The sequence below is a fragment of the Musca domestica genome, unplaced genomic scaffold, assembly GCF_030504385.1.
Source record: "Musca domestica strain aabys unplaced genomic scaffold, Musca_domestica.polishedcontigs.V.1.1 48, whole genome shotgun sequence".
NCBI lineage: Eukaryota > Metazoa > Arthropoda > Insecta > Diptera > Muscidae > Musca > Musca domestica.
The window spans coordinates 7205456-7228914 of record NW_026712340.1 but is presented as its reverse complement, the minus strand read 5'-3'; the positions used below and the strand labels follow the sequence as shown (position 1 = coordinate 7228914).

The window sequence follows — 23459 nt, the reverse complement described above, 5'->3', positions numbered from 1 at the left end:
ATGTATGACAAATATTTTAAATGTAGGCCTAAAAGCCGTAGCGAAGAGAAGGACAAATACTTCGCTTAAAAAATTTAATAGAAAATTGCCAGATTTGCTCCAAACCCCTTTGCAGATCTTAACTAAAGTATGTAACTAGTTGAAAAATCGAGGCCATTAGGTCCTCGCAATGTTTCTAAAATCATTTTGATTACCGATAATTCTAGACACATGGTTATATTTGGTGTGAAGAAATACCAAAGCCAAATTAGGTCGTGTCACATTATTTAAGCTGCACTATACGATATAAAATACCATATACAGGTTGAGATAAAAAAAACCGAAACAAAGTCAAATTTTACATTTTTTTTTAAATTTTATTGAATGAAAACAAAAAATGTCGGAAATAGTATCAAATTTTAGAATTGTTCGAATTGGTCACCTTTGGCACTAATTATGGCCAATGAAACCGTTACACGTTGCCCGATTTTTGCTCTGCGGTGCTTTGGCTCATTCCCGGCGAAGCGTTTGCTTGAGGTGATCGACACTGGCATTTTTTTGTGCCAACCTTGCTTTCCAAAATACTCCAGACACAATAGTCCAACAGATTGGTATCCGGAGATTTGGGTGGCCATTGTGCGCTGGAAATGAAGCGTGGAACCTCATTTTCTAACCATTCTTGGTTGGCGCGGGCTGAGTCTCGTTGGAATGTCTAAGGTCTGCGGTCAAAATGTTTGCGTGCCCAAGGCTTTAATAAACCCTTCAGAATATTTTCGCGAAAATATTCTTATGCCACGATCGATTAAGAGCGACCATCGGCTGTTATGGCGGCCCACACCATCACCATGGCCGGTGCTTGAGTTCTGATAGCCAACCTAAGATGCACATTTTCAGCTGACCTCTTTGGCAAGTAAACGCGATCATTTTGTTTGTTTACAAACTGCTGGACAATTTCTCATCGGAGAAAACCAAATTTGGCAGTTCACCACTTTCGGTCAAGCGAAGCAACTCTTTAGAGCTCATTTTTCAATATTTGCCGAATGTAATTGGGTTCCATTCGGCAAATATTGAAAAATGAGCAAAAAAACTTTTCTATGAAAAACATATAAATATGACATTTCGGAGGAGGCCCGGCCCAGGTCCTCCAAACTGCCCACGCCCCTATAAATGATATATTTGCATCAAGGACTCTTTTTTTTTTTCCTTGGCTCTGCCACTAAACTTGATATTTTTTGAGGAAATCTATTCTTGTCATTGTTATACAACAATAATCGCCAGACACTAAAAATTTCTGTGCGCTGTTGGTTCGGAAATCTTATCATTTATTTTCCTTCGCAATTGATCGTATTTTTCCATTGCTTATATAAATTATTATTTTGTTTTCAATTTTCTTGTCTTTTAATGAGAAACACTTTCTTTTGAATGTTTTGCAATGAACTTGTGGTTATCTAAAATCAAATCCATACAATTTTGCATTCTCTCTATTTATAGTTGTCCACGATCAGGTGATAATACCTTATCAGCAACAAGTCGGCTCACTATTTTGAAAGAAAACAAGAACAAAATTGCACACAATTTGAGGCCAAGCTTTATGATAATAACAATAATTTGAAACCTACTGCTGCTATTATCATCATCTAAAAGCACACGCAATCATCAGATCAGTGCGCCCGCACACATACACGCGCGTGCTTCCAATTGGCTTATCTGAAAGTAATGAATCGTTTTACACTAAATGCTTTTGGCGTTTTTCACCTAAGCTCCCAACAACATTGAATTGACTTTGAGGAATTTGATTTTTTATAACTATCAGGCAACAGCAAAACCAATAAGGGCGTTCTACGACGTAGCTTGTTTTCTCCAAGCTCGCTTCTCTCTGTGCCAAAACAAATTAATAATTCCAGATGTTATTAACTTTGATAATCACACTCAGTTTCATCGTAACATTAGTGGCTTACGCCAGGCGACGCCAACAGCAACATTATATTCATAAATCACCATCAATATTAACAACAACGCCGCCACCATCACCACCACCACAACCGTCTCAGGGTACTTTTAGTTATTTGTTTGAACTTATTTTCCATTTGAATTATTATTCCTTTAATTTCATTATTATTATTATTTTTTTTTTCATTCCATTCATTTCAGAAAATTGTACAAAAGAATTAAATTCTTCAGCCTCGACTGGCCGCATCAAAAAAGTTCAATTCTCCAGTGATAGTTTTAAGGTGGAAGAAGACGACGATCACAATACGATTTGTGACAGTGTCAATTGTTTAAATCTTGACGATAAACAGTTGGAAAACAATCATAATCATCAGCAAGAGGAGCAACAGGAAACGTTGGATAATTGTGATACAAAAAATAATCTTAGATTAATATTGAATAACAATAACATCAAGATGAGCAATTCGAACAACGAACGGCCTAGCTTTTTGGTAAGTATACGATGTTGTTGGAACTCTATATGTGAATTGTTTGTTATTTGAAAGAATTCCGCGAGAGAGTGTAGGACTTACGAAATTATCACGTAACATAGACCAACATAAAATGCAGCATGTTTGCGATAGAAGTTTGTGTATTTTTTTAAGAGGAGTCAAAATTCTTCCTCATCATTGTATCGTTGGGAATTGGAAACTTCAATAAACTCTTAAGAGTGTTAAATACAGTAAAAATAAAGAGCCCACTTGAAATTTTTTGAATGACTATAGCTAATGTCCTAACCATAAAACGTTAGTGCTACTTTGGGAATGATAAATACATGTTTTTATTTAAAATGCTTGACCTTGAACCTTTTATCAATCATAGGAATATGAAGGATCCGGCACATGGAAGTTAAGGATCCAGCTAAAAATATTTCTCCAATCATCGTACACTATGCAATAGGATAAGGCGATGAAATCACTTTGAAAGCTTGGCCTCTGAAAACCGCCACTCAACACTTAGGATACCACTTCACTCCCTAGAATGAAAAGGGTAAACGTAAATCCTTAAATCAAAAGACCCAGATGGTTTGAATTGCATTTAAAGTTATGTAAATCTGGTGGTTTGGTTTTTTTTTTTGTATTCTGGTTTGAACCCGCATTTAACTTCAAATTATATTTAAATCTATAGTTCAATACTCGGTCTAAAGTTCCACTATTGTATACCTACTTACACTTGATTCAAACGTGAAGTAATTTCCAATATTATATTGCAGGGTGGCCTGATTCAGAAATTTTTCAATGGCCAAAAAGTAGAAGAGGTACGTTTTATTTAAAAATCTCATGACAATAAGTTACTAGGGTAACGGTTTTTTTCTCAATTTTAAACTTCAATTTCAATTTTAATACTTAAATAACATTTTTAATAAATTCGTTAACGCACATCTTGAAACTTAAATGCATTACTAATTTTTTCCTGCACTTATTTGTAGGTCGGCGATGAAAATGAAGTAACCAATGGTCATGAGGCTGGAGAATCAGGCGATGAATTCCCACAAAAAATGCAAAATGACAGTCAACGCATGAATGGTGATTTATCGGAGAAACGTAAACGTTTGAGGTAAGTTCATGAAATAGCAACAGTGTGAAAACAAACAGAAACCCCATACTTATCTGGTCACCCATATATAGTGTATTTAAATAAAAACAGGTGATCCACCGGCAAAAAGCATGCCATGTGCGCTGATTGTTCGCCTATCAAAACATTGGCAAGATAGCGTCATGAATTTCTTTCTGCAAATCCACTCTCCAGACTAACTAGAGTCATGAATTGTTTGTTAATCTCTGAAACAGATTCTTCGTCGTCATTCACTGATCCCAGCCGGAGAGCGTAAAAGTGCTCAAAAAAATTAATGAAATCAAAATTTTTATATAGCCCCAACTAACCTCCTCCTAACCGACCGCCGACCGTATGAAAACACCTCATCCAATGCAAAACGTAAACAAACATCATACGATGTATGGTTTGTATACATATTCTTCTTTGCTCTGTTGTTTAGGGTAAATCCCATATACATACTATACACATTCTCAAACTATTCTCTGAGAGAGCGTTTCTCTCTCACAAATACAATAAATATTATGTCAGTGCTGCGCAACATGTAGCGAAAATAAATTGGGGATTAGATTAGATATTCATATTTAGGTACTTTTTTAGTGATGGAAACAAAAAAAAATTAGGAAGCTTTAAAGGCGTTATAATTGAATATTTATGTAAACCCTATTTATTTGTTAGACTTACTTATTATTTATGTAGCATGAATTCTTTCCTGATATTTTTTTTTGTACATTTTACACGGAAAAGTAATTTTTTTGCTACTTGGGCCAATACTCATTTTTGGATACGTCGCTGAAATCATAAATATTCATAAAATAATGTAAAGTACCCATTTATTCAAATTATTTTGATGGCATTTTGCTTTTTAGCTATACTGTTGATGGATATTATTAACGGTCATTGACTTTTTAATGGGAATATGTTCAAGTACTATGGGATAAAATAAGAATATGTGCACTCATACCAGATTTTCTTAATATGGGATATAATTTTTTAGTGTGGCGATTTCAAAGTGCAGAGTTCATATATTACAATATTCCGGTGATAAAACCGGTAAAAAAGTTTTTGAGTAGAGCGACAATAATTATTAATACCTCGCACTACAATTTGAAAAATTCGTATTCCTGTGTTACATCAGTTTTATTTCTATCCAACAAATTTAAATTTACTTGTCCTATGTGAAGTAGTGATTCTTCTTTTTATTTTGAAACAGTTCTTTTAGAGTCCTGAAAAATGCATTACTTTCTTCGTACTTTGAATGCACCAAATCTGGGTTCCCATCACTGACTTTAACAAATATTTAAAAATTAAATTAATAAATAAAATAATTAATAACAACCACATACAAATTTGTTTTAGTAAATAATACAAGTGTCAGAGAGCATACATAGATAATGTATTCTACATTTTGCAATTTTAGGAAACATGAAATATACGAATATATTATCTAAAGTGGTGTCGCTGTTCCTTAACCTGAAAAAATTTCCGCCTCACATTCCCACCATCGCTTTTGGCATTTTGTTAAGTACAACGGCAAAAAATATGTTCACATTTCCCTGCAGTGAAATTTTATATCAAAAAGGGTATACCGATTGTATATCAAGAAATGGAATTAAATCACAAAACGTTAATACGAGTTTGACACTAATAAAACTATAGTGTCAAATCAGCTGGGACTTGCTGTTACCTGTAATAATTATACCATGAGCAAACCCCAGCAAATTTGACCACTTTTTTTAATATAACAATTTCACTTATTACAAAATATTATAAGAAAAAAACCTTGTTATACTATAACCAAACAACATCGATGGTAGTAATTTTTTTTTGCTGTAAAGGAAAAATGACCCCGCTTTTTAATGAGTCGTACTTCTCATGTTTTCTACAATTGCGTATATGTATTTTGAATCCTCAACAATTCATTTAAGTTTTGCATGATTTGTATATACAGCTGAAAACATTAAAATCAATTAATTTAGAATTGTCCATTCTTTATTTTCAATTCAATAAGATAAGTTGCAAAAATTTACATTTTTAAAATTAAAATAATTTATAGAAATTTAATTTTGTTTACATTTTTGCACATATAACTATTACAATACCTACAATAACAAAAATCTACGTGGTTGTTGTTGAATTGTATATGTTGTACTTTTTTGGAACGTTCTCACGCCTCACATTCCCACCCCTGCCGACCGAGGGGCGATCTCATTTTACGTAGGGATCGCGTACACATCATGATCCGCATCATAATGAGAATTTAGTAGGAAACTGAAACTGAGCTACAGAATTTAATTCATCAGCTAGTTTGTCAAATAATAAAACATGTATTTAAATGGTTTAAAAATAAAATTATGAAAAATAGGAAATGCAAGCATTGTTTCAATATGTAAACCAACTCAACGTTACACCAACGCGCTAATGCAAAAGATGTGATCGAGATGCAAAATAGCGTTTTACGCCTTGGCAAAAACACAACTTTCGTGTAAAATTGTGTAGTCCGGAATCCTAAGGTTAATCTACTTCTTTGACATTAATAATTCCCCTGAGTATGCACATGTATGCATTTTTGAAGAATCGCCATGGACTGCTTAAAATAAAAACAGTAGAATCACTACTTTATATGGAACAACTTCCAATTAATTTCTGTGAATGCCAGTTATTTGTGAAATTTAATGCTTAATTTTATTTAAGATAAGAATATTGTAGCATATAATTTTAGAGTAGTCAATTTATAGATATTTCTGGAACCGTTCAAGAACCTTTGGGGGGTAGGTAACTGTGAAATTAATATAAATGAAATAAAAACTAATTTCTGGAAGGCGTACTGATCAAACGATCAATTCGTTAGGGCCTATCGTCAATGACATGTGCCATTTTCAGGAACTACATAGGGAATATAGATCACGAGCAGCTTAAAAGAAAACTGTCACATAATGATTTCTCAATGTAGGATCTACACAGGTCCTAGCACATGGAATATTCCTGCTACAGTTAAATGGACGTCAGAAGAGATCTTGATAGCTTATGAAGAGAGAGAAAGAGAGAGAGAGAGAGTTGAACATTCGAACACTTAACGTTTTATAAAATTTTAAATAATTTTCACAAAGATATGGTTGATCAGACAGTACAGCGTTGAAAACGTATCGCCAATAAGCACAACAAAAGGACAAGATAATTCAAATTTCATATTTCGAAAACCTCCTAACTGTTATGCGATCTGCCGCCACCAGTAGTCCATCTCTGAGACCTCTGTTTATTCCGTTCATACACATAGAATTAAAAACTTAAAATATAATTGTAGTGAGGGAGGAATAATATATAGGAGGAAGTTTAATCACTTTAGACAACATCTGACTTATGAGTTCTGTATGATTATTAGTAATCCAACTATATGTTAAACTGTTTGTTACCTTTTAAAAGCAAAAAGTAGTCCATTGTACTATACATGTAATGTTGTAATCTTAAAAGCATATTTTATCTCTGTCACTGACTGAACTGCATTTAGTGCTTGACAATTCGATTAACATAAGATGTTGTCAGGGCAGATGTTGTCTTCAGATTTCCAAATGTTGGAAAGCACAAGGCAATCATATACATTAATCCATTAATTTGTAGTGTAAGTCACCAACTTTTACTTTTGAAGGTTAGACACACGCCGTCTACCACAGTAGTGTTATCGTTTTCGGTTCAAAACCTAATACAGACTACAGAAATTGTTTTAGAAGAATAGCAATCAATCAATGAAAAAAGTTTCCCTTTTCCGATTTCTTTTCATGATGAAAAGTAATCACCTGTTTTTACAATTCAATATTCTGTAGGCGATCACCATAATGAAGTTTGATTGTGTTTGTCCAAAAGTGCTGATTCAATGCAGTTAAATGCAGCAGAAACAAGTAATTTTTAATTAAACTTTCGCATGAAATCAATATTTTTCTCTCTTTTTTGCTCTATCTTAGTAGGATTTTGCATGACCCTTAAAAATTGTCGTGACCTTAACATGAAAACTGCTCTGAATCCCTTTTTCCGATACATTTCGAGGTATTTAAAATTGAATTCGTTTCTACTTTAAGTGTATCAGTTCGAATTGTACGAACTTCTGGGTTCAAACATTACGACTAAGATATTTTATCAACACTTGTTGTTATTACCAACATTTGTACTAAAATACACAATTGTCTTGCAAAAAAAGTATCTTTAAATGTAAACAAAAAGGAAAAAAACTATGAATGAAATTTTACTCTCATTTTCGAATTGTGCTCTCATCGCCAGGCGTCCCAAGAGATATAATTAATGTAAAACTGTCAACATTTAACCATTGCTACGTCATCTAAGGCAATTGGTGACAACCCAATGCAAGAGTAAGGACAGGTTTTTAAATCTATTTTAATAATTTTGCTTTTATTGTTGCTGTTTTTTAAAAACAATCTCGAAGTCCGGCATCAGTATTTAAATAATAAAAAGCAACAAAAAAAACATGGTTAGATTTGTGGTCGTGTCGGCCTAAAATGCGGTTTCAACACTTGTTTTCTTTTGGTTGGCGGCAACCTGTCCGCTACCACTTTCTCTCAATGCGCAAATGTTGTGTTGTTGTATTTCTTGTTGCCTACAACTGCTGTTGTTGCTGTTAAATGAGAGAAAGAGCAGAATTTTGACAGAGGAGTCATCACGATTGCTTGCTGTCTTATTGTCTTGTATTAACGTTGTTTCCTCCTCTACGCGGTTTGGCTTAGTAGTATTTCGGAATTTGTTGGTATTACAACGTCTTAGCGGGTTTTCTGACTTTTGGTTAACGACGTTTTGTGTAGTGAGCTTAAAACGATATTGTTGTCTCTTCGTGTCCTCATTATTGTCGGTCAAAAATTTTGTATTTGTCGATGGCAATGTTGTTTTAGTATCGTACGCGTTTTTTTCTCATGGTTGTTGGATTTTTTTTTTAGTTTTGTGTATTAATAAATTTTGTTATTTGTTGTAGAAACAAAAATCTCATAAAATTGCATTTGAATAAAAAACACGTATACTAATATTCCGAATGTAAAATTCATAACGAGTAGAAAAAAAGTGTTTCTCCTAATTTGTATGCTTTTGGTAGTTTTTGTGATACTTTGGAACATAATGTTGAAACGACGTGCTAGCAAACGTTTTGTTCTTGATCAAACCTGCGACCAACAGCCGGATGGTGGAAATGCCGGAACAAATGCATCTGCTGCATCCTCAACAGCAACCAGCAATGGAACAGCTCTACCTGATGTCAACATATCTATGGCGGATAACTGTCAGACAGAACAAGAGCAGCAACAGCAGCAGCCAACATCTCCTCCGGCTCCCACTGAAAATGTCGATCAAAATTCCAATAAAACCTATTTGACACCAAATACGGGCACCACACCAACTATCAAGTAATTAAATTGACACACCACTAAAATAATTTCACACATACATACATCAATACATGAGACCAAAAGCATTACAGACGAAACCAACCAATAACCTTATAACAGTTTTAACAATTTTGGAACAGCTACCTATGTCGAAAAAAGTTCAATAACATTCAACTCTATGACGTTGCTAATGGCATGACATTGATTGGTCACTATGGTGGGCTCTTGTATGAAGCAGTATTATTTATTGGCGCTTTCGTTCTGTGGTTTCTTAAATATCTTACCAATTTGTGTTATTTTCTGTACGTCATCAATTTGTATTCGTTATTTTTTGTTGTGATGATATTGACGATAGTGTAAATATTCAACAGAAAGGTAAACAAGTATTTAAACAACCGCAAAGGTTAAATTCCACCACACACAAATTAAAATAAATAATTATTTAGAAAGCTTTTTTTAAAAAAATCTTTCTTATTAAAAATTATTTCTAGAATTGAAACATGTTCTATTTGGAAAGGTTAAATTCCATTTATATTTGATATTGATTGTGAGTCTTATATAAACTGAGCTTAACAATGGTGGAGAATTAAAAGGGGGAAGTTATTGAGAAGAGAAAGTTGTTGAGATTGACACTAAGCCAGGTTCACATATCTTAATTATGGGTCCACTGGCATAAAAAATATTCCACAGGTGATCTGTAGGAAAAAATGACGTTATTTACTACAGTTCATCCTAAAGACGTAGTGACATCCTCTCAACGTTTCTATCACTATATACTTACGAATAGATGATATGTGATCTCTCAGATCTTTAATTTCTTACTGGGTAGACAATTGATCACTCTCGAAAACCAATTAAGTATGAATAAAATATATAAACGATTAAACATCTACTTTGCAGTTTGTAGACAGGTGGAGGAAAATAGAATAAAATTGCCAGGGGATTAGTCAGGGAATACCATAGTTTTCGAAAGAGCCACTAATCTTCGAAGGTTCCCTGGGCTTTTGTCTGGTGATATTAATTTATATACATTAAAATACATTTTTTGGGGTTTTTTCTAAATCTTACAATCGCAGTTACGAACATTTTTATACCCTCCACCTTGGAAAGGAGGGTATATTAACTTTGTCATTCCGTTGGTAAAATTCCTAAATATTCGTCGTAGACCCCATAAAGTATATATATTCATAATCAGCATACAATTCTAAGTCGATTTACATTATTTGACGTGAGCGTCGACATTTAGCAGAACAATTTGTTATGTGTCTAGGATGGTTGGTATCGGTCCACGTTTTGGTATAGTCCCCATATAACGGTATTTTGATGATTTTTGCCACATTTCTTTGCGGATTTGTCTAAAAATTGGTATTTGTGTGTCCTAATGGGTTCTAGCTTCGTTGCCGAAACACTGTATGTATAGGTTCACGTTTTTGTATAGCCCCACATAGCGGTTTGCCACATTTTTTCACGAATGTGTCTAAAAATTGGTATTTGTAGGTCACAATGGGTTCTAATGTTTCCAATTCCTTATAATTTTATCTAGTTTCGAACATGTATCTTTTCTGCTTTTGCTCTCAAAAACCTTTTTTTATTAAATTTATTCCATTAGAATTTATGTCTGGTCAAAGACTTCATGTAAAACGTTGAAATGTAAAATTTGTGAAATAGTGTTTCGTGTCAATATTGAAATTGTTCAACTTTGAGATTTTGAATTGTTCATTATTTTTATTAAGAAATGTAGTTTCCGATCAAAACGAACCATATATGTATAGTCTTTAGTTTATTAAACAAGTTAAAAATTTATATTTATTGGCATTCGAAAATGGGCATCTCCGTTTTATATTAAATATAACAAAATTAATATGTGTCCTTTAACGATAATTGCATTGGTCTAATTCTAATCAGAATCGTGTGAGAATCATTTCGGTGGGGAAATATAATCAGCTGATGCTTATTGTCAAATAAAATTTAGTGACCGTGGAGTAATGTCATTACAATTGTTCTTCGTTTTTAAAGAAAATAAAAATGAAATGGAACTAAATATATTTTTAATTTTTTCATAATATTGTTTTTACAAAATTTCTATTAATTTTGGCCCTTTCAAATGTTTAAGAACTAAAAGAACAAAATTAAAAAGGGAGAGTAGAATAATTCATCTCATGCAATGACAAACTACTATGGGGAAAAGAAGAGAGATAAATAATAATATTAGGTTGCTTCGCCATAAAAAGTCAGTGTAAATTAAAACACGTTGAACACAATTATTTAAAATTTCTTGTCTTTAGAGGAATTCCAAGTTTTTGCTTAAAAGTTTTTTTTTTTCACAATGTCGTTATAAACAAACAATCTCCTCAACTAATCCCCAAAATTTTAATTATTTACTTTGTTTTTTTTTCGCATAGTGCTGTGAATTTTTGTTCTATTTATTATTACATCTCTCTTTGCCATAGTTCAGCAAAGGCTATCTCTATTATATTTTCATATGGTGATAGTAAACAGCGAGTGAGTGCGCGGTGGATGGTTGTACAGCAGGAGACTCTTTATTTGACAAAACAGTGAACATATGATTGTGTTTTCATTTCGTTTCTGCCTCTTCTTCTCTATTTTCTTCGTATTGTTGTTTTAGTTGGATTTTCTTTACTTTTAATTAAATGTCGTAGAAGATTAGTTCAATAATATCGTTTTTTTCTCTATTTTTGTACTTGTGATAAAAGTTAAAAATTTCATTTTGACAGATATACAAACGCCGCACATACACCAAGACACACACACACATGTGTCCTATCTAATAGAGTGTATGGTGGAGTGCCTTCGATATACTTTTTTGATTTGTTAAAACAAAACCTTTTATCTGATATAATTTTGTCAACAAATTCATCGTAAAAGTATTATGCACATAAAATTGAACTGCCGACTATTATGTCTGCGTCGCGTGTTTTCTTTTCGTTGTTTCAGTGAAAAAAGGTAATGGTGGGCCTCTCAATGTCCGACAGCCAGCATATAGACAGTTCGATAATGCCTGTTAGGCTGTTAATATATTGGAAGAGAAAGCAACGGTTATTCATAAAATAAGATTGAATGGATAGTTTTTCTTTTGTTCAATTGTAATAAGAGAGTTATGACAGTTGTTTGTAATTGTATATATTGACATTCACAAGAAATCACTGACCACCTGCTAAGGCGAAAATTATTATTTTTTGGTGTGTTATTTGTGAAAAGTGAAAAGTGTTGAAAAATCGATAGTATGTGGTAATTGTTGTTGCCTTTTATTGTGAACATTTAAAGACATATGTACATACATAGTTATTATCGTAATGAATTATTAACGCTTCTTCAAATTATGAATGATTTGGTAAATCGTGTTAATTTTTGGGGAACAACGCATATTTTTTGTTGTTCTTGATAACAATTGGTACTACTTAGCAATATTTTTTTCGATATTATAAAGGGAAAAATTGGTTAACTTATAAACCGCAGGTTTTTTATCCTAAGAGTCCAACCCTCAACTTCAGGTATAGATCCACCGTGTTGCACAGCTCCGTATCCTATCCTATACTACGTCCTTTCAATTGCCTTCCAATTTTTTTAACTAATTCCTGGAGATCTATGGTTATAACTTATGGAAATGCATAACTCAATTTATTAAAGTTGAAGTAGGATAGGAAAAAAAACTCAGACACAAAAATTGGAAAATTAAAAATTCCGATATGAGTTGGATCTTCAGCAAAATATATAACATTTACTTACCTATCCAATATTTTATTTGATTTTTCGTTTATTTTATTAATAGCCCTAATTAAAACACATAATAATGCAAAAACAAAACACCTCAAACAATCAAAACCCATAAAATGTCAAAAATTTCCATTTCACATACGACAACAGCAGCCAAATTAAATTCCGGTTCTATAGCTAAGTAGAATAGTATGTAAATTATTTAGAAGCTAGGTATATAATTCCAGAGTAATTACTACAAAAAAATGACCTCCAATTCAATACAATACAATGAACTGACGTCTCATACACAACAGAGAATAATAATTGGATTCTAACTGGAAATGAAAATATGATACTTGAATGATATTTTTATTTTAAGAATTAACGGAAGTTTTCCAGATTAAGCCTTGGAATAAAATTCCTTTCGCAATCGTTACAATTGTAGACTGAATTTTAAAGTGTAAATCAAATTTCATTTCTATTATCCACAGCCAGAATCGCGTTTTGGAACGGTATAGCATTTTTTAGGTAGACTTGTTTACATATATTTAATTAGTAAACTTCTAGATTCTAGACCTAAATTGGCGGTCACAGACGTCAAATAATTAAATTTGTTAATTAGAAACCAAAATCATTATTATCAACAAATTAAGTATAGGAATGGATTCAATGCTATTTATTTTTGCAGAATAGGTTTAAAATAATCCTGGATTGTCAAGCAGAAAGAATTTTCACATTTCCACGATGAATGCATTAAAGTTGGCTTTAAAAAGCATGTTTTTTAAAGCATTGTTTTCTTATTTTCTTAAGGCCAAAAAGTCTTAGATGGACGTTCAAAAATGCTTTATATGATTGAAAAGTCATCTTAAATCAAAAAAAAAAAAAAAAAAAAATTAAAGAAGTAAGCCTTCAATATAGTGGACATTTCAATGAGGTTCACATGGTTAAATATGTTTTAATATAAACTCAAATATTTTATTTGAAAAATTTGTTCACCTTGGCAAGATTGTACAATTTAATATAAAAAACACGAACTAATTTCATCTTTTTATCTCTGTATCGCTCTCTTCCTTTAGACCGAGTATGTCTCGCGGTACAGGACTCGGCCAAGATCGCTATCAGGATCGTGATTTTCATATCGCAACTCCCGAAGAATTCGTTAAAAAATTTGGTGGAACTCGTGTCATCAATCGCATTTTGATTGCCAACAATGGCATTGCAGCAGTCAAGTGCATGCGTTCCATTCGGCGTTGGGCCTATGAAATGTTCAAAAATGAACGGGCTATTCGTTTTGTTGTTATGGTCACACCGGAAGATTTAAAGGCAAATGCTGAATATATTAAAATGGCTGATCATTACGTCCCAGTTCCCGGAGGTTCGAACAACAACAATTACGCCAATGTGGAATTGATTGTTGACATTGCTTTACGTACTCAAGTACAGGTGAGTAGTACAAATATTTGCTAATTAATTTAAGTTTGTTTTTTTGAAGAAATCGCATGTTCTTTGTTTACTCAATAAAATAATGAATTGAAAAAAATGTGTTGTTATATTCTTCCTAAATAGGCTGTTTGGGCTGGTTGGGGTCATGCATCGGAAAATCCAAAACTACCTGAATTGTTGCACAAAGAAAATCTTGTCTTTTTGGGTCCACCCGAAAGAGCTATGTGGGCTTTGGGTGACAAGGTTGCCTCCTCCATTGTGGCCCAGACTGCAGACATTCCCACGTTGCCCTGGTCCGGTTCGGAATTGAAAGCCCAATACAGTGGCAAGAAAATCAAAATATCCAGTGAACTGTTTAACCGTGGTTGCGTTAGCAATGTGGAACAAGGTTTAGCAGCAGTCAACAAGATTGGTATGTCTTCAAGAATAAATGACACGGTGGAAGTACTTTGTATGATTATTAAATTTTTCATTTATTTTAGGTTTTCCTGTCATGATCAAGGCTTCCGAAGGTGGTGGTGGCAAAGGTATTCGTCGCGTTGATACTGCCGAGGAATTCCCCGCCCTTTTCCGCCAAGTACAAGCTGAGGTTCCGGGATCTCCCATTTTTGTCATGAAATTGGCTCGTGGTGCTCGCCATTTAGAGGTACAGTTATTGGCCGATCAGTATGGCAATGCCATAAGTCTTTTCGGTCGTGATTGCTCCATCCAGAGACGTCATCAAAAAATTATTGAAGAAGCTCCCGCTATTGTTGCCCATCCAGAGATTTTCGAAGATATGGAAAAGGCTGCTGTTCGTTTGGCGAAAATGGTGGGCTACGTAAGTGCCGGTACCGTCGAATATTTGTACGATGCAGAGGGAAAATATTTCTTCTTGGAATTAAATCCTCGTCTGCAAGTAGAGCATCCATGTACTGAAATGGTGGCCGACGTAAATCTTCCCGCCTGTCAATTGCAAATTGGAATGGGTATACCTTTGTATCGCTTGAAAGACATTCGTTTACTCTATGGAGAATCTCCCTGGGGTACGTCGGTCATTGATTTCGAGAATCCTCCAAACAAGCCACGTCCTTCGGGCCACGTCATTGCCGCCCGTATTACATCTGAAAATCCTGACGAAGGATTTAAGCCCAGTTCGGGTACAGTACAGGAATTGAATTTCCGTTCCAGTAAAAATGTTTGGGGTTACTTTAGTGTTGCTGCTTCAGGTGGTCTTCATGAATTTGCCGATTCTCAATTCGGTCATTGTTTCTCATGGGGCGAAAATCGCCAACAGGCTCGAGAGAATTTGGTAATCGCTCTTAAGGAGCTTTCCATTCGTGGTGATTTCCGAACCACTGTAGAGTACCTGATTACGTTGTTGGAAACCAATAGCTTTTTGGACAACACCATCGATACCGCCTGGTTGGATGCTTTGATTGCTGAGCGGGTGCAGTCAGAAAAACCTGACATTTTGTTGGGTGTTATGTGTGGAGCTCTCCATATTGCTGATAGACAAATTACAGAGGCTTTCAACAGTTTCCAAACATCCTTGGAAAAGGGTCAAATTCAGGCTGCCAACACTTTGACGAATGTCATTGATGTGGAACTCATCAATGGTGGTATACGTTACAAGGTTCAGGCAGCCAAGAGTGGTGCCAACACTTACTTCTTGTTGATGAACAATTCCTTTAAGGAATTGGAAGTTCATCGCCTGTCTGATGGTGGTATGTTGCTGTCATTTGATGGTGCTTCCTTTACCACATACATGAAAGAGGAGGTGGACCGTTATCGCATTGTCATCGGTAATCAAACCTGTGTATTCGAAAAGGAAAACGATCCCTCGTTATTGCGCAGTCCTTCAGCTGGTAAACTAGTTAATCTACTAGTCGAAGATGGTGCCCACGTTAATAAGGGCCAAGCGTATGCGGAAATTGAAGTAATGAAAATGGTTATGACCTTAACTTCTCAAGAAGCTGGTACTGTCTCGTTTGTGAGGAGACCTGGTGCTGTTTTAGATGCTGGTTCTCTATTGGGACATTTGGAGCTGGATGATCCATCTTTGGTTACCAAAGCGCAGCCATATAAGGGACAATTCCCACAACCTGAAAATCCTCCAGTGCCAGAGAAACTAAACCGTGTCCATAATACATATAAAACCATTTTGGAAAATACTTTAGCCGGTTTTTGTTTACCAGAACCCTACAATGCCCAACGTTTGCGTGATGTCATTGAGAAGTTTATGCAAAGCTTAAGAGATCCCTCTTTGCCGTTGTTGGAGCTGCAAGAAGTCATTGCATCCATATCGGGAAGAATACCCATTTCGGTGGAGAAAAAGATACGCAAACTCATGACTTTGTATGAAAGAAACATTACCAGTGTGTTGGCCCAGTTTCCCTCCCAACAGATTGCCAGTGTTATTGACTTCCATGCTGCCACTCTGCAAAAGAGAGCCGATCGTGATCACTTCTTCCTTACAACTCAGGGCATTGTTCAATTGGTGCAACGCTATCGTAACGGCATACGTGGACGCATGAAGGCAGCTGTCCATGAACTGCTACGTCAATACTACGATGTAGAGTGTCAATTCCAACATGGACACTATGACAAATGTGTGGGTTTGGTTAGGGAACGTAATAAAGACGATATGCAAACTGTGGTTAATACAATTTTCTCACATTCCCAAGTGGCCAAGAAGAATCTACTCGTCACCCTGCTAATCGATCATTTGTGGGCCAATGAACCTGGTCTAACTGATGAGTTGGCTCATACACTTAACGAATTGACCTCATTGAATCGAGCCGAACATTCTCGTGTAGCTTTACGAGCCCGCCAAGTCCTTATTGCAGCCCATCAACCTGCCTATGAACTTAGACACAATCAAATGGAGTCTATATTCCTTTCAGCTGTCGATATGTATGGTCATGATTTCCATCCGGAAAATCTACAACGCTTGATCCTCTCGGAAACTTCTATCTTTGATATTCTGCATGACTTTTTCTATCACTCCAATCGCGCGGTATGCAATGCTGCCCTGGAAGTGTATGTAAGAAGAGCCTATACATCGTATGAGTTGACTTGTTTACAACATTTGGAATTGTCCGGTGGTTTGCCTTTGGTGCATTTCCAATTCCTATTACCCACTGCCCATCCAAATCGCCTTTATTCACGCATGTCCCACGATGGTGTTGAAGGTGGCCCCGAGAATGTTAGTAATACGTTCTTGCGTACCGGCTGCATGTCTGCATTCGATTCCTTTGAACATTTCGAAATGTATTCTGACGAAATATTGGACTTGCTTGAGGATTTGGCATCACCAGCATTTGTGAGTGCAAAGGTAAGGAGGTATATGGGGTTTTTAGTGAAGGAATTTAACTGATTATTTTCCATTAGGTTTTGGAGGCTGTTGATGCTGTGGATTCCATGTCTGATGGCCGTTTGAGTACCTCAATTAATGTATCACTTTCTGATCCAATTACAAGAGCCAATGCGGCCGAAGAAGCCAAATCTACCGAACCCATACATATCATCAGTGTGGCCGTTCGCGAAACCGGAGATATGGATGATGTTCAAATGGCCCAGATTTTCGGCAACTATTGTAAAACACACCGCGAGGAATTATTGCAAAGGCGCATTCGTCGAATCACCTTTGCAGCATTGAAGAAGTAAGTCGATGTTGTTGCAATAAATTGAATGTAAACGTAAACTGTATGTACTTTTTGGAATAGGCGTCAATTCCCCAAGTTCTTCACGTATCGTGCCCGTGATAATTTCGAAGAAGATCGCATATACCGCCATTTGGAGCCGGCCTGTGCCTTCCAACTGGAATTGAATCGTATGAGAACATATGATCTCGAAGCCTTGCCAACTGCCAATCAAAAAATGCATTTATATTTGGGCCGAGCAAAGGTATCACAGGGTCAAGAAGTGACCGATTATCGTTTCTTTATCCGTTCGATTATTCGCCATTCCGATTTGATAACCAAAGAGGCTTCATTTGAGTACCTACAAAATGAAGGTGAACGGGTTCTACTTGAAGCCATGGATGAACTAGAAGTTGCATTCTCACATCCTCATGCCAAGCGTACGGATTGTAATCACATATTCTTGAACTTTGTTCCCACGGTCATCATGGATCCTGCCAAAATTGAAGAGTCCGTGACAAAAATGATTATGCGTTATGGTCCCAGATTGTGGAAATTGCGTGTATTGCAGGCTGAGTTGAAAATGTTGATTCGTCAATCGCCCCAGGCATCGACACAAGCTATTCGCTTGTGCATTGCCAATGATTCTGGGTATTTCTTGGATATATCCATGTATACCGAACAGACTGATCCTCTCACGGGCATTATTAAGTTCAAGGCATATGGTGATAAATTAGGTTCCTTACACGGACTGCCAATTTCCACGCCCTATATGACTAAAGATTTCCTCCAGCAAAAACGCTTCCAAGCTCAAAGTAATGGCACAACCTATGTTTATGACATTCCCGATATGTTCCGTCAAATGACTGAACGTCATTGGAAGGAGTTTTCAAAAGCAAGACCAACAGTCGATGTTCGTATACCCGAAAAGATTCTTATTGAGTGTGTAGAGTTGGTTTTGGAAGGAGATAATTTGGTGGAAATGAAACGTTTGCCTGGAGAGAATACTGTAAGTTTTATTCAATGTTTCTAACCAAGGCTAGACACTTATTATAATTTTTATACACAGTGCGGTATGGTGGCCTGGCGTATAATCTTGGCCACCCCTGAATATCCCGAGGGTCGTGAAATGATTGTCATTGCCAACGATTTAACGTATTTCATTGGTTCATTTGGCATACAAGAAGATATTGTCTTCCACAAGGCTTCACAATTGGCTCGTGAAAGAAAAGTTCCGAGGGTAAGTGAAGTGACGGGCTTTATAAATCTATAGCTGGATCTGTATCTAGATAAAATTGTTCCTTGTTGTCTTCCTTCCTTAGATTTACATTTCTGTGAACAGTGGTGCTCGAATTGGTTTGGCGGAAGAAGTTAAGTCAATGTTCCGTGTAGCTTGGGAAGATCCCGAAGAACCTGAAAAAGGCTTCAAGTATTTATACTTGACCACCGAAGACTATAGTAAAGTGGCACATTTAAATTCGGTGCGTGCCATCCTCATCGAAGATGAAGGAGAGCCTAGATACAAAATTACCGATATCATAGGCAAAGATGATGGTTTGGGTGTCGAAAATCTACGTTATGCCGGTTTAATTGCCGGTGAGACCTCACAGGCATACGATGAAATTGTAACAATATCCATGGTAACATGTCGCACCATTGGCATTGGTTCATATTTGGTGCGTCTGGGACAACGTGTCATACAAATCGATAATTCCCACATCATTTTAACTGGTTATGCTGCTCTGAACAAATTGCTGGGTCGTAAGGTTTATGCATCCAACAATCAATTGGGTGGCGTTCAGATTATGTACAACAATGGTGTTTCGCATAAAACGGAAGCTTTGGATTTGGATGGTGTCTACACTATATTGGATTGGTTGTCTTACATGCCAGCTTATACCGGTGGTGATTTGCCAATTGTCACACCCAATGATAGAATAAATAGAGCGGTTGATTTTATGCCCACAAAATCTCCCTACGATCCACGTTGGATGTTGGCTGGTAGAGTTAATCCAGGTGAGTGAGAAGAAAAAATGTTTTTGTAAATGTGTGGAATATTATTATACTCGGGTTTTCAACAGCTAATGCTAGTGAATGGGAAAATGGTTTCTTTGATCGAGATTCCTGGAGCGAAATTATGGCTCCCTGGGCCAAGACTGTGGTCACTGGTCGCGCTCGTTTGGGTGGCATACCTGTGGGTGTTATTGCTGTTGAGACCCGCACTGTTGAAGTTGAGATGCCAGCAGATCCTGCCAATTTGGATTCTGAAGCTAAGGTTAGAATTGTAATTTTTATAAAGGTGTGTGAAAGTACAACGTTTTACCTTTTCAGACATTACAACAAGCTGGCCAGGTTTGGTATCCAGACTCATCATACAAAACTGCCCAGGCAATTAAAGATTTTGACCGTGAAGAATTACCCTTGATCATCTTTGCCAATTGGCGTGGTTTCTCCGGTGGCATGAAGGATATGTATGAACAAATTGTGAAATTTGGCGCTTATATTGTCGATGGTTTGCGTGAATACAAAAAACCAGTTCTCATCTACTTGCCACCCAATGCTGAGTTGCGTGGTGGTGCATGGGCCGTGCTAGATTCATTGATTAATCCCCGTTATATGGAATCATATGCCGATCCAGAGGCTAGGGCTGGTGTCCTTGAACCGGAGGGCATTGTAGAAATCAAGTACAAAGAAAAGGATCTAGTCAAAACGATACATCGTTTGGATCCCACAACCATTGGGGTAAGTTACGAATAGTAAAATTTTTCGAAATGGAAATGGGTTTCAACTCTTCTCTTTATCAGTTGAAAAAACAAATGGATGAAGCTTTGGCAGCTGGTGATAAGGTTAAGGCCAGTCAAATTAATGAGAAAATAAAGGAACGCATCGAGGCGATGATACACGTGTATCATACTGTGGCCGTACACTTTGCCGATTTACATGACACGCCCGAACGTATGTTGGAGAAGGGTTGCATCAATGAAATTGTACCATGGCGCGAATCACGCACATGGCTGTTCTGGCGCTTAAGACGTCTTTTGCTTGAAGATGCCTTCATAAAGAAAATTATCCATGCTCAGGAAGGTTTGAGTGTGGGTCAGGCCAAGCAAATGTTGAGACGTTGGTTGGTCGAAGACAAGGGAACAACAGAGGTATGTTAACATGGACATATTTTTCAATATGACATCTTTATTTATTTAACTTTAATTTCAGTCTTACATTTGGGATAAGAACGAAGAAATGGTGCAATGGTATTTGGAACAATTGAAACCCGATTCCATTGTATCGGGCAATATAAATGCAGTGCGCAAAGATGCCATAATTTCTGCCATCACCAAAATGCTTGAGGTAAACAAAGTTTTTATTACTTAAAAGAAACAAATATTAATGCTAAAATTTAATTTTTTAATTATTAGGATTGCCCTGATGTTACATTAGATGCTGTAGTGGGCCTGTGTCAAAATTTATCACCAGTTAATCGTGGTGTGGTTGTACGAACTTTAGCCCAATTACAATTAAACGAACAACAACCTAGCGGAAATCAAGGATGATATAGTTCAACGAACAATTCGACAAATATGCCACCTCAGAATTTTTTCTACCAGTTCAACAAATATTAAGCTAATGACCATAGATTTTCTCTAAACCACCTCACATACACATCCCAGTTCACAATATGTTCTTTTAATGAATAGCAAAAATAAGGGCAACGATTTGAACACCATGTCATAAGCGAACTAATTTCATGCGCTCTACTCATCCATCCATTTACCCCACCCACACTCATATTATTGACTATTATGTATAGATAATATTGTGTTAATATTCTTTAAGATTAGAACATTAACTTCACAATATGCTCTTATTTTGTTAATACTTTTTTCGAATAATTAAGACATTTTTTGTAATGCTGCATTTGTTATTTTTTCCTCTTACATGTGAATTTGAATTTAAAAAATAGCTAAAATGCTCTAAAAACAAACGATGGGGACAAAACTTCAGAAAGACCATGGTTGCTTCAAAGGCTCCATAGTCGGTGATGGTTTAAAACCTATAACCTAACTAGCTCTAGCTAACGACGCACATTGTCTTGATTAATCTTTTTATTGTCAATTCACATAATTTAGTTAAATTTAGATATACGCATGTTGATGTCTCTACATCATTATATAATTTTCTCATTTCATTTAAACTTATTAACGATTTTTTATTGTAGTAATATGAAAACGTTTATAAGTATGAAATACTTTCCATTAGTTTATATATGTATTTAAAAAGCCAAGAAATTTATATGTTATTACTTTTAACTTTTATTTTAGATAAGCTGTAAAGAAATACGAAATAAATAAGACATTTTTCAGGTAAAACGAATGATAATTATGAAGAATATATGGAAATTGTATAAAAGAAAATAAATCATGAAGAAATTTAAATATTTTGTGTGATTTGTGTTAAGTAGTTCTCTCCTTGTTGAATACTGAGATTTTTAAATTATTTTATTATAGTATATTTAACACGAGAAAGGTTTTTATTTCAATTGAAGAAAGAATACGATTTTGGAGCGACATATGCGGTACAGTATTATATGTGACATAGTGTGTGTGTGTTTGATGTCGAAATCCATTCGAATTAATGTTGATGTCCTCACAAAAAGGTGTCCTGGTATTACTCCTCATTTTTGGAGTTATTTTAATATTTTTCCTAATATACCATTATCACACCATGACAAAATTTAATAACGTAATATCATGTTTTGTACTGTTTTTTTTAAGTGGGGCAAATAAATTACCTGTATACAATTGCTCTGATCTAGAACTGCAAGAATATACAACTTTTCAGTATGATAACCAATTTTTCATTTATGATATATAAGAAAAATGCTGAGCATGTTGTGTTAGGGGCTATGCTCGGATCATATTCACTTTTTTATAACTGATAAAATTTGTAGATTTTTTAAGTAGCCGGGCTTCGGCCGGGGCTTAACATTTTTTCCTCTGGGGTATGTCCCCAACACGGGCTGCGCGATCCATAGTTTTTCTAAACTTTATAACGGACTTCGATATCTTGGGAGCTATACAAATTTCAGGTCAATCGGTCATAGCCCCTAAACTCAACGTAAGCCCCAAATAGTTTTCTTTTTTTCTGATTCAGTTGATTGCTTACAAGATTTTGCAGGAATTCCATATTTACTGTTCAAAAAGATAATAAAAATATCTCACTTTCTCAGATAGAAGCTACTGAGCAATTCCCAGAGGATAAGTAGCCAGACAAACCTATTTTTACAGCCTTTTGGGTTCGGGATGAAAATAGAATTTTAAATATCTATCGGTAATCAAAAACTTAGTTAAATAGTCCCACAACATTTTTTTTAGTTTATTTGTGACAATAGATATCAGAAGAATTCGTTTCAAATATACAAAATCAGGGCAGTGTATATATTGTCTATCTTAAAACGTGATCTGTCCAAAGTATTCATACGTACAGTAGCTCCATGCGAAACTCGTACAGCTAAAGAGAAAATTTTATTTTTTTATAAATTCCAAAAATCAAAATTTACAAATTTTTTTTTACATTTTATTAGTACACTTTGTAAGTAATTTAAAATGCAAAAAAAAATAACATTTTAATTCATTAAAAGTAAAAAATAAATAAATATTAAAAGAGATCATATTTCAATGCCAAAGCCAAAGTATTTCTAGACATTAATATTTTGTATGAGTTCCTTTACTTTTTTTTACCATTTGTAGCCTATTTAACATACTTTTTACAAGTT

General features: G+C 35.3%; 1 protein-coding gene across 2 annotated transcripts; it reads left to right on the top strand.

Annotated features, from left to right (window-relative positions):
- Window positions 1-1868: 1868 nt before the first annotated feature.
- On the top strand, window positions 1869-22119 carry LOC101893358 (acetyl-CoA carboxylase). Of its 2 annotated transcripts, XM_059127864.1 has the most exons (16): window positions 1869-2031; window positions 2131-2420; window positions 3182-3226; window positions 3398-3525; window positions 13697-14063; window positions 14187-14475; window positions 14546-17379; window positions 17436-17707; window positions 17771-18695; window positions 18756-18926; window positions 19009-19702; window positions 19768-19961; window positions 20018-20428; window positions 20491-20838; window positions 20900-21034; window positions 21103-22119. In XM_059127864.1, exons 1-16 carry the CDS (start codon window positions 1884-1886, stop codon window positions 21235-21237), a joined length of 7386 nt encoding a protein of 2461 aa, XP_058983847.1. In that variant the 5' UTR covers window positions 1869-1883; the 3' UTR covers window positions 21238-22119. The 2 variants fall into 2 exon arrangements, with proteins under 2 accessions (XP_058983847.1, XP_005182001.1); XM_005181944.3 differs by lacking the exon at window positions 3182-3226.
- The last annotated feature ends 1340 nt before the right edge of the window (window positions 22120-23459 follow it).